General features: G+C 39.6%; 1 protein-coding gene across 3 annotated transcripts in view; it reads left to right on the top strand.

Annotated features, from left to right (window-relative positions):
- The window catches only part of ACVR1C (activin A receptor type 1C), a 74,742-nt gene that overhangs the window by 43,299 nt on the left and 19,255 nt on the right, over window positions 1–12,188 (top strand). For 2 of the 3 annotated variants that reach the window (XM_046657881.1, XM_046657879.1), the window contains exons 3-4: window positions 5,753–5,992; window positions 11,098–11,328. In XM_046657881.1, the coding sequence (XP_046513837.1) occupies window positions 5,753–5,992; window positions 11,098–11,328 (471 nt within the window). The remainder of the gene's footprint in view (window positions 1–5,752; window positions 5,993–11,097; window positions 11,329–12,188) is intronic. The other variant, XM_046657882.1, reaches the window with a different exon arrangement.

Raw genomic sequence — 12,188 nt, 5'->3', positions numbered from 1 at the left:
TCATCATGAATGGAACTCTTCATGAGGATCTTTTTCTTATCTCCCATCTCCTTTGCTCTTACATAAAGTTTTCTCATATTTCACCTTGCAAAGTCGCTTTGGAACTGTTCCCTAGATGGGTCATGTATTCCTTAGTAGATTTTCAGTTCCACAAGGGTGTGGACTGTGCTGCATTTCTCTGACATACCCTCTAGAGAGTTGTTCTCAGTGCAACGTTTTACAAACCAATCCATTTGGTTCCAGTCTCTGAACCAACTTAGTAAAGCAAGAAGAAACCAATTAGACATGTGTTTTCATTACCGTGAAGCAAATGTTTGAAACGATGGTACCCACGTTTAAGGATGCTTTAAAAATGGCAGGTTAAAGGAGGTTCATCATGAAGATTTGAGAGATTTCTCATTGCTTAAAATGTCACTCTGTTTTTGACAAAAGAAATTATTCCTTTTGAGCTAATTAATGAGGTAGCTTTGAATGTCTTAGAGGTAATTTATTCTTTCTTCTTTCAGCTGCACATATTATTTCCACATTTTTCCCCCAGAAACTTGTGAACTAAACAAAAACTCTTTAATTGAAGTCACAGGGTTGTGTCATAGGAGATTTATAGGATATGTGGATGCACGGTATATCACCACATCATTCAGTTGACATTGTGGCATTTCCTCGCGGTGTAAGGACAGAAACAGACCCATCAGAAAGCATCTCAAGCAACATTGCCTTTTTGGCTGGTTTTTTACCTGAGAACATTTCAAAGCCAGAAACTGGAGAAAGAAATGCTTCCCCTTTTTTGGGGGTGGGGTGAGGAGGCAGTTGGAGACTTGATATTTATACATTCATGGATTCAGCCTTGCCAAATGGTATCTTTTCACTTGAGGAAAATCTTTCATGAAAGGAAGAGGAGTGGTTTTAATGCTAAATCAGTCTGTGGTTTCTTTAGGGATGTTCTGATCGTTTTAAATTTCCCTAGCTACTTGTTCCAGCAGCTTTGGGGAAGGAAGCGCTAACCTTGAAATGTTTCATAAAAATGTGCTTTGTCTGGATGAAGACCTCTGTGTTCTTTATCTGAATTTGTTTTTAAACAGCTGTCCAGCCGATATATGTCTCTTTAGTCACTCTATCCTCAAAGAGGTTCCATACATCGCTCCATAGTCATATCTTAGTTTCTAGTCAGTTGAATGTCATTCAAATATAGAGAAGAAATGTGCCTGTAAGTTGAATGTAGATATACTACTACAAGACTTTTATGTTAGTGTCAGTACGAGTTATTTGAAGCAGTTGGTCAAGTCTGTATCTCCACGTAGTTCCAAGGCTTCTCCTCCTAATAGCGTTTACTAATGAAATGTAAATTAAATTAATTTGAAGGTCAAATAAATCTCATACATGTCAATAATTTTTCAGACTTTTAGGAAAGAAAGAGAAGAGGTCAGCAGGGGTGGAAACATGGGGATCATGCCCACATTTTCTCATCTTTTTCTTTTCGTCTTGAGGAGTTTGCCTCCCTAAAGCCAGAAATAGGAAGTGGCAAGGAGGTAATGGGAGCAGTGAACTGTCCTGGGAGGAGTGGAGGCATCTAAACTGGTTCTGGACTTTATTTGGGCAGTGGCAACCACCATCGCCTTTTACCATCACCAGTTCCCCTCGCGTCTCTAGGGAAACTTGCAAAATTCACAAAAATAAATGCTGTCATTTGCAACAACATGGATAGATCTAGAAGGTATTATGCTAAGTGAAGTAAGTCAGACAGAGAAAGGCAAATACCATATGATTTCACTTACGCATGAAATCTAAAAAACAAAACAGACGAGCAGACAAAAGAAAACAAAACAGAAACAGACTCATGGATACAGAGAACAAGCTGGTGGTTGCCAGAGCAGGGAGGCATTGGAGGGTGAGCGAAATAGATGAAGAGGATTAAGAGGTACAGACTTCCAATTATAAAATAAATAAGTCATGGGGATGTAATGGACAGCATAGGGAATATAGTCAATAATATTGTAGTAACAGTGTAGTGACAGATGGTAACTAGACTTATCATAGTGATCCTTTTGTAGTTATATAAATACCAAATCACTGTGATGTACTTGTGAAACTAATAGGATATTGTATGTCACTTACACTTCAATAAAAAAATTTTGGAGATATAAACCAATATGTGTTGGAGCCAGGAAGAAGTTATAGCCAAGCATATATTGATGCCATTTTAATAAAGGTATTTTTACAGGTAAAAAACTTTTTTCCTCCTTTCTTCTTTCCTTCCTTTTTCCTTTTCTGTTTTTCCTTTTTTTTAAAAAAAAATTTATCTTCTTACATTCTTTTGCCGTTCACATGATGTCTTCAGCTGTACAGAATCTTCCACCTCATTCAAGTCGATGCTCCCTTCTCCCTGCCTTGTAAATACTTCCTTCCCCTGTGTTGTCTTGGTTTAATGTATTGTAACTTATACAGGGGAGAGATTTGTGAGCTCTGCTCTCACCCATCTGGCCTAGCACTTTTCTCTCTTTTTCCCCATTCTCTTCTATTTAATTCACTAGGGAGTGAAATAACTTGAATTAGCAGTGCAGCACTTCCCAGACTGCACTTGGGATTAACATATCCCCCCATGAAGCTGCTTGTTCCATGGAGAACGCATCTCAATTGACACAGACAATCTCAAAAACTGGAAACTATCAAAAAATAAGAGTTCTATGATCAAGAATGTAAAACCTGCCAGAAAAATTAATATGTCATCAAAGGTAACTTATTAAAATGTATTCTTAACTGCACTACTGTCTCCTTCTACCATGACTCATTGGGTGTACATTACAGTTTTTCATTTATCTCCTGTAGAAATTACAATCAACATTTGGTTTCGAAGATAGTGTTACAAATGTTTGCTTTGAAAATTGCTCAGTGTTTAAGGAGCTCTTTCTGGATGATGTTGCTAGCCTTTTTCTAGCTGAGTAATCTTTTTTTCTTACTAACTCATATCAGTAAATTTGTTCACAAAAGTAGAAACATTGCCCATCTGTAATAAACATCCCTGAGTGCAGCAGCCTTCACCAGAGCAGTGTACTTTTCTAAATATTATTCTGTTTTCAGGCTTACTGACCTTTTGCCTCTTTATGGGTTGCCATAGTGATGATCAGAGCTCTGCTTAATAGAGCTTTACCAAAATGAAGATAATCAATAAGCTTTTAACTGTAATGTTGATATTGATAGTTCCTGATAACGTATTTCAAAATAAAATTTAGCCATATAAATGTATCCGATAGTGGAATTTTATTTTTAAAAACAGATTTAAATAGATGTTTATGTAAGTTGCAAGTAATTAAGTGCATTGTGGGCTTTCTTTGCATTCCTAGAATACCTGTGTGAGGCCATGAAAATATGAATACAACTTGAAATGTAGATTTGAAAGTTCATTGTCAAATGGGTAATGAAGCTCTTTTATAACAGCAAACGTTACAAGTTGCAGGTGCCATGGTTAATGATTTCTCAAGCAAAGTCAAGTCCAAGAGCTTTTATCTCCTTCTTGTAAGAACTCTCAAGCCCAAGCTGTCCTCAGATGCACCTGTGCAACGTCTCATGCTTTCAGAGGAGTATAAAACACTCGGGAGGAGGAAAGCCAGTGATCTGTCAGAAGTCACCAGGCGAAGTACAAGAGTGTGGATTGTGTTTGTTTCCAAGGTTCACTCAACACTTTTAAATCTTTTACTCATTGGTAGTAGATAGACTACTATTTTTAGGATTATAGTGAAACTTCTATGAACACATTTTTTGAGGAATTTGATTCTTTTTCCTTTAGAATTAAATAATATTTGTTTTCAAATCATATGTATTCTGGTTGACACATTGTAAGTAATATGTAAATAGATTTACTATAACAAACTCTCTAGGAAGTCTGAGGAATGGCTGATTCACAAGGGCCATTGTTGTTGTCATGAGTGTAGACTCTCAGGTGCAGGCATTATGCTGTTGATTCCCATGCGTTGTCTCTAACTCTCACCGTGCCTGTGCAGAGTCAGCGGGCCGGAGGGCGTGCAGTTGTCCCACGGCGCAATAGCCACATAGTGAGAAAGTGGCAGCCCACGCTTGGAAGCAGACCTCTCTCTCCAAAGCCTGCTTTCTTCTCCTTCTCCTTGGTGTTTGAGAACCTAAGACTTCAGAATTCTATTCCAATATTCTATCAAATACACCCCAAGGTTTATCAAAACTAAAAAGCGACATCCTTGCTGGCAGGACTTAGGGATAAAATTAAATTGATGCTGAGGCTGTCTTTAGTGAATGAAAAGAAAATGAACTACGTGCTCACTTCAAGTGTCAAAATAATTTCTTTGAAAAACACAGGAAGTATCTGTCATCACAGGTTTCTCTTGTATCCCCTTTTGTTCTAAATTTAAAAGATTTCTTACATGCAAGGTCAACTTAAAAAAAAAATCTGGCTATATGTGTTTTAAAATTAGAGTCACAAGTTTAATTATATCCTTATGTTATTTGGTTTCAATGATCATATTTATTTTTCTGAAAGTAAATGTCTTATCCCTTACTTATTAAAAATAAAACCAGTAGAACCTTTAGTGATTCTCCCATTCAAGAACTACCATTGTAAACACGGCGCATATATTTGGGAACAAAGCAGGCCAAGTTCTTCCGCTCACGAAGCATATGTTCTTGGGAGGGAATCAGATAATAAATAAATGAATATATGATGTGCCAGGTGGTGATAAGATCCAGGAATTAAAATAAAACAGGAAAAGGGTACAGAGAGTGAACAGAGAATGAGAAGGGAGTGCTATTTTAGAGAGTTGTCACCCCACACCATCATGTCTCGCCTGGATCATTGCATTCAGTTTCTAATTGGTCTCTTCACTCGTAAGCTTGTGTTCCGTGTGTCTATTCACACAGCAGCCGCTCAGAATATAAGTTAGATCTTATCTTTTGCCTGCTGAAAACCCTGCAACAGCTTCTACTTAGAATAAAATTCACAGTCCTCCTTTTAGCCTACCAGACCCCACATGATCTTTCTCTTTTTTACCTCCCTGACCCCATTTCCTTCTATCTTCTCCGAGTTTACTGTGCTCTGGGCACAGGTTGTTCTCGAACACGCTAAACAGGTCCACACCTAGGGCACCTCACCCTTGTTTCCCTGAGAGACTTCTGTTGTTGCTCCCTGATGCCTGCCCGGAGTGGCCTCCCATGACCAGTCGATGGAAAGTAGCATCTTGCTGTCACTGTTTCCTTGGCTTCATTTTCTTCATAGCACTTACCATCCCTTGCGTTTGTATTGCATAGCCATCTTTTTAATGGGTGTATGAGAACATAAGCATCACAAGAGCAAGGATTTGGGCTCTCTCACTCACCACTATATGTCCAGTGCCTCGAATAGTGCTGGCAACATATTGCCAGAACTCAGGAATTATTTGTGGCATGAATGAATGAATGTACTCTAAGGATGGACAGCTGAAAAATGGGGAGAGAGTGGGAGAAAAATCTCAGATGGTTTGGAGGTTTTAAAAAGGATTCTGTGTGCTAGTGCTTTCCAAGTTCCTAATTCTGTCTCGTGTTGTCGCCTGGCATAATTATTCCTAGCTACGCCCTAACCTCAATCCCTTTCCCCATCTTTGCTTATAGCACAGAGAGTCTTTACCAACTGACATAAGTGCATACAGTGTAGCTGCACGTTATAGATGTGAAATTTGGGCGATTGCATTTCCAGTTTCTAAAATATTTGAAATGGGTTGATTTATGGTCATGTTCTTTCTTTTTTTAATTAAAGCATCACCAAATGCCCCAAAACTCGGACCCTTGGAGCTGACCATTGTTGTTACTGTGCCAGTTTGCCTCCTGTCCATAGCTGCAGTGCTGACAGTATGGGTCTGCCAAGGCCGACAGTGTACATACAGAAAGAAAAAGAGACAGAATGTGGAGGAGCCCCTCTCTGAGTGCAATCTGGTAAATGCTGGAAAAACTCTAAAAGATCTGATTTACGATGTGACCGCCTCTGGATCTGGCTCTGGTATGTGCCCATTGTCCATTTTTCAGTAAGAAAACTTATTTAAAAATAAATAAAAACAACTTTTAACAAAAAAGGGCCCAAATATTATGAATTCTACTGTTTAAAATGCTTGATATGGTACATGGTAAATTCTGATATAGAGACTTCTTTTAGGATTTGATGAAGAGAAAACACTGTCATGGCCTGAAGAAGTAAGTCTTCTCAATTGCCTTTTATGCTTTTAGGCATTCAGACTGTCATTTTCACATGATTTCAGAATTTATTTTTGAAGCAAGAAAGAGTTTCTCTTTTCTCCCCTCTCCCCCATCATAGCTAGTAATAATCATTGTTGCTCTCTTGGTAATGTTTCATGGGTTCAAAAGAGTTACTTTATATAAGCAGTTGAGTCTTGGGGAAAAGATGTTAGTTATGCAAAGTAGTGTTCTTACAGCCCCTTTGCTTGTGGTTATGAAGGTCTTCAGAATCTGTAGGCATCCCCTGGGATGTGTGTGTGAAGTTAACAGGGAGCTGACCCGAAATTAAAATCAAGAATGTGTTCTTAAAGCATAACAATGGAAGATGAAAGGGAAGCGCACAGCGTTCCTGTGCTGGCTTTTGCTGCTAAGGTTACATATCACTCTTTTCCTCTTTAATGGAACTCCAGAATCCCTGGTGAAGCAATTCAAAGTACCAGGCTGTATTATGGCCTAAATGAGCGTTTCTCACATCACAAAGCATCTGTGGGCTTTTTGGGTTTCTGGTGACAGAGCAGAGTTTCCTTTGTAATAGCAAACTCTCTGAAATGGCAGAGAGGAACCCTGGTCTCATATATATTTCCAGAAACCCTGTCAGCACGTGGTGTTGCAGAAATAAGAACTAGGGTAAGCCTAGGAGAGCCACTTCAGAAGCTCCTGCATCGCCTCTTGCTTTGGAAAGATCGTTAAGGATGATTACCCGAAACAGATTTTGAGGAACTCCCTTGCCCATGGCCTTTAGGAGCATCCAGGCAGGCACAGTTAACAGGGGCAGATGACAGAGGGATGATAGCATCTATATGAACATCAAATTTAACATGGAGCAGCTTTGGACAGACAAGTATTCATCGGAAAAGAGAAGCCTAACTACGTCATCCGGGGAGCTCAGACTGTTGCTTCTAGGGGCAAGGTCGCCTCCACTGTCACTGACCAGTTTCAATGGTTACACCACCATTGCACAAATTAGGTGGCACGTTTTCAGAGGAGGAATATTCGGGAGACTATCTCCAAACTGCCAAGTTTATAAAACTGAAATCCAAATTAGATTATTGGATGTAATGTTAGTGTTCTTTCTTTAAAACTACAACTTCGTAGGACTCAACACTCTTTCCTCTAGCATTACATTTTGAGGCCTGCTGTGCCCTATTTCTTGAGCACTGGCAATGTTGTGGGCACAGAGAGCTCTGATTTGTGCCAAGTTCCTTGAAACCTCACGTAATTTCTTTAAAAGTTTCGAGTGGCTAAATAGTCATCTATTTAATCCCCACCAAAACGTTGCGGTTCATCTGAAGATGTCAGGTAGAAATGTGGATTTGGGAGCTACTTCTTGAATATGTTTGAGATGACCAAGGATTTCCCTTTCCAATAAAAGGAATAGAGATTTTATAACTGGAGACTGGATATTTAGTTTAAGAAAGTAGTCCTAAGCCAGGGCATAAAAGAAAAAGTGAATTTTTGGGGTGCATCTTTAATCCTGAAACTGGATTTATTGACTGTTGGACCCTCTCCTTTTTAGATTATTCTGTCTCTTAAAAAGAAAGCTGTAAATGTACCCAAGCATGAAGGATTTCTTTAATGACCAATTTGAAAGGGTTTTAGACACTTTTTCCCGAAGCCAGCTGCATATTTTTAGCAGTGACCACTGGCTGAAAGGAACTCTGTGCTGCCATCCAGAACCCAAGAGGATGGGTCCATCTGCAGCCAGGGTTCTGTCACAGCAGCTCACCCTTGGGGAGGAAGGCAGGCAGCTCTGCTTCCCCTCGGCATCTCTGCGTTAGCCAGCAACCTTAAACGAGAGGCAGCTTTGTCAGATGTTGAGAAACAGAAATTGTGAAGCTTATCCGTGACCAGGTCAGGGACAAATTTCAAAGAGACATAATGCCGGCAGGAGAGAAAGTGAACTGTTTTGCTGGGCTGTCTTTGAGAGTGGATTGTGTCTCAGGTGGCTTCTCAGAAACTGGGTAGATGGCGGCTTTCCTCTCGTGATATGACACTTCTGACACCGCTGAGAGGTGCCTTTCCATCTGAAAGGCATCAGCTTCTACAACTCCTGTAAAAAAGAGTAAAACGAACCTGCAAAGGGAAGGAAAGTCCATGGACCTTCAAAAGAAAGCTCTAAGTGTATAACACAAGAATTGGATTATTTGGGGAGGTTGCTTTCAAAGATACCAAAGCACCTTTCTTTTTTTTTTTTTGAGGAAGATTAGCTCTGAGCTAACTACTGCCAGTCCTCCTCTTTTTGCTGAGGAAGACTGGCCCTGAGCTAACATCTGTGCTCATTTTCCTCTACTTTATATGTGGTACGCTTACCACAGCATGGCTTGCCAAGCGTTTGTACCGTGTCCGCACCCAGGATCCAAACTGGTGAACCCCGGGCTGCAGAGAAGTGGAACGTGCGAACTTAACTGCTGCGCCACCAGGCCGGCCCCCTGAAGCACCTTTCATTGACTTTTACTGTCCCAACCTAATTGCTGTGCTGAGTCCCTTAGATGCTGTCATCTTACTTCTGTCTATGGTCTGTGGCATTGATCACGTGCTTGATCAATTTGTGGTTTGAAAACATCGGCTTGTCTAGGTCACTAGCCAGTTGTTGTTTGGTTGTGGTGGTTGGTGGTGATGTTTTTGTGAGTGTGTGTGCAAGATGGGGGCGGGAGGGAGAGATTAATATTGCGATTTGGCCTAATAATTGTTAGTACAACTTTTATTGTGTGGTCAAGTACTAAAAAAAAATTGGCTCTAGCTACAAAAATAGCCCGTATGGTTTGCTGCTAGAAATCTGCTCAACAGAGGAAGACTGCAGGCATACCTGTTGGATGATGAGAGAGCAAAAGTTTGAACTAAGGACCAGTGTTTTAGTTGCAGGTCTGCCTCTCGCTAGCAACATATTCCCAGGCAAATCTTTGATTACCTTGGGGCCCTAATTTTCTCATCTCTAAGATGATAAAGTTGAACCAGATGATCTCAGGAGAACTTTCTGGCTGTGGGGCTCTGTGACTAATTGTTGAGACCCATAATAGCAAACTTACAGTCTGCGCTTATTTAGCCATGGTGGGTGGTTCTCATGAAGCTGAGAGCGTGTGCATAAACCGTGGCTCATTTCAGGAGGGGAGGCCGAAGTCTGCAGGAGCTTCCAGGGCTGTTGCTATGAGGGTTTCCCAGCCATCTGAGTGCAATGACAGTAACTAAACATGACTTTCCAGAATAAATTTATACTGTGACCCCTTTAACTATTTTCCCTCTAATTATAAGAGTAGTAAATACCCATTGTGGAAATTAAGAAAATGTACAAAATTAGAAAGAAGCATATCACAGTTCACCCTGATTCCACTAAATAGAAGTCACTGTTATGGCATTTAGCATATTTCCTTTTCAGTCTTTTTCCTGAGCATATTTTGAATAGCTAGATACACTTATTTAGATGGATAGAATTTACGATAATGTTTTCATTTCACATTCTAGCAAAAGTAATTTCTCATGTCACTAAGAAATACCTCTTCAGGGCCAGCCCCAGTGGCCTAGTGGTTAAGTTTGGCGCACTCTGCTTCGGTGGCCCAGGTTCAGTTCCTGGGTGCAGACCTACACCACTCGTCTGCCAGTGGCCATGCTGTGACAGCGGCTCACATACAAAAAGAGGAAGATTGGCAGCAGTTGTTAGCTCTAAGTAATCTGTCCTAAGACATAATATTAAGGGCTAACCATTCCTGAGTAAGTAATATGCCAGATCCTGTGCTAGGATTTTAATATTAAGCTTATTAATTCTCACAGTATCCCTATGAGATAGGTAATATAATTATCCCCAGTTTTTCAGACAAGGAAGCTAAAGCTCAGACAAGTTCAGAAACTTGCCTATGGTTACTATGTGGCACAACTGAAATTTGAGCCCAGGTCTTTCTTTTCTGTGCTCTTAGTCTCTGCATTATATTTAACAATTTTTCTATTATCTGACTCTTTTCTTTATTTTTCCATCAATAATAATAATATATTAAACTTCTCTCTCTCTCTCTCTTTTTTTTTTTTTGCTGAGCAAAATTTGCCCTGAGCTAACATCCATGCCAATCTTCCTCTCTTTTTTAGTATGTGGGCTGCCAGCACAGCACGGCTGCTAACAGAGCAGTGTAGGTCTGTGCCCGGGAACCGAACCTGGGCTGTTAAAGCAGAACATGCTGAATTTAACCACTAGGCACCTGGGGCTGGCTCTAAACACTTTAACGTAAATTTTTCTGCATTTTGCATTATATCTTTAGGATAGAATTCTAGAGGTGAAGTTATTGGCTCAAAGAATCTAAATATTCTACCCTGAATATATTTTCTTGAATATATTGAATATTCTTTTATTCCACAAAAAATATTTGTTTGATATTTTCTATGACTGGATCTTGCCTTTAGTGTAACATGTTCACCCCACTTGATCACTGAGTTTGATTCTTCACTTTCCAATTTTAATTTGTTTTTAAAAAAACTCGCAAAGAATTCTTCTGCCTTCCCAGTTGTCCTAGGAGCCATCCAGTTGATTTTAGAGGCCAACGACATGTATTTTTTGAACTTTTGTGTATTTGGTAACCTCCCTGGCTTTAATGAACAAATCAGAGAGACTTTTAGCAATTCTGGAAAACCAGCTATCTGCAGCAGCAGGCTGTGTTCAAGAAATTTTTATTTATGAATATGAGAAGAGAAATTCTTATTAAGAATTTGGAGTATTTTTTTGAGCATGGCCTGACATTAAAATTTGGCATAAAGGTGCTTATTTCTTCACAATTGGTAAAATTATTAAAGTGCTTAAATGTTTGCTTTTTCTATGAAAATAATAGTCATCATGACAGTTCTTTTCTGGCACTTGTTTTTAATCATCAATGCCATCTTTTCTTTGATTAGGTCTACCTCTGTTGGTTCAAAGAACAATTGCAAGGACGATTGTACTTCAGGAGATCGTAGGAAAAGGGAGATTTGGTGAGGTCTGGCATGGACGATGGTGTGGGGAAGATGTGGCTGTGAAAATATTCTCTTCCAGAGATGAAAGATCTTGGTTTCGCGAGGCGGAAATTTACCAGACGGTTATGCTGAGACATGAAAACATCCTTGGTTTCATTGCTGCCGACAACAAAGGTATTTTCAATCTCGTTGGGTTCAGCAAATAAGATATTCTGTCTACTATCAGATGAGAATAAATAATCTCTTTGTTTAAATAAAATCTACGTAAAAGCCTGATGCATTTACTCAGGAACGAAAATGCTTTTCTCTTCTCTGCAGATAAATGTGCATAACCGTACAATAAAGCAGGGCAAATGAGTGATATAAAATCATGATGATGCTGTATAGCCAGGTTGATATTTAAAATATTTGATGACTGGTATGGCACAGGAACTAACCAATCAGAATAGAAGCTTCAGGGGGAATAGAGTCCTGGGAGAACCCTACTCTGTTAGGTTTTACCCCTTTAGTTGGTGGGTCATGAAGAGATTTAGAGGCATCTTGGGGGCAGGGAGAGGGGTGTCGCTTTGGGTGTCTAGGGCAGAGGAATGTCATTGCGAGTTTTGTATAGTAACTGTTAACCAACCAAGATGGAAATATTTCAGTATTTTAGTAACTGGTGTAGACACATGAGTGAGTGCTATCTGAATAGTCACCTTTGCCAGGACTTTCCTTTCCATCTACATAACAGGCTTCAACTCCTGGACTCAAGTTTTCTGTGAACATTATCAGAATGGTGGCAAGCAAGACAATTTTAGTGAAATTTTCTGTTAATGTACTTTGAATCTGATTTACATCTTGAGGTTTAACATTAACAACCCCAAACAGTATTACTTTTTGAGTTTCATGGAGCGAGACACAGCATCAATGTGTGATATTTAAATCCATATTCATAAAATATTGTATATATGCCTGAATAACCTGAGGCTGGATATAAAGTTTGTGGATATCCCATGTTCCCCTTCTTCTTTTCACATGGCTTTTACTCATTTGAC

The sequence above is a fragment of the Equus quagga genome, chromosome 4, assembly GCF_021613505.1.
Source record: "Equus quagga isolate Etosha38 chromosome 4, UCLA_HA_Equagga_1.0, whole genome shotgun sequence".
NCBI lineage: Eukaryota > Metazoa > Chordata > Mammalia > Perissodactyla > Equidae > Equus > Equus quagga.
This window is presented reverse-complemented; position numbering and strand designations above follow the sequence as displayed.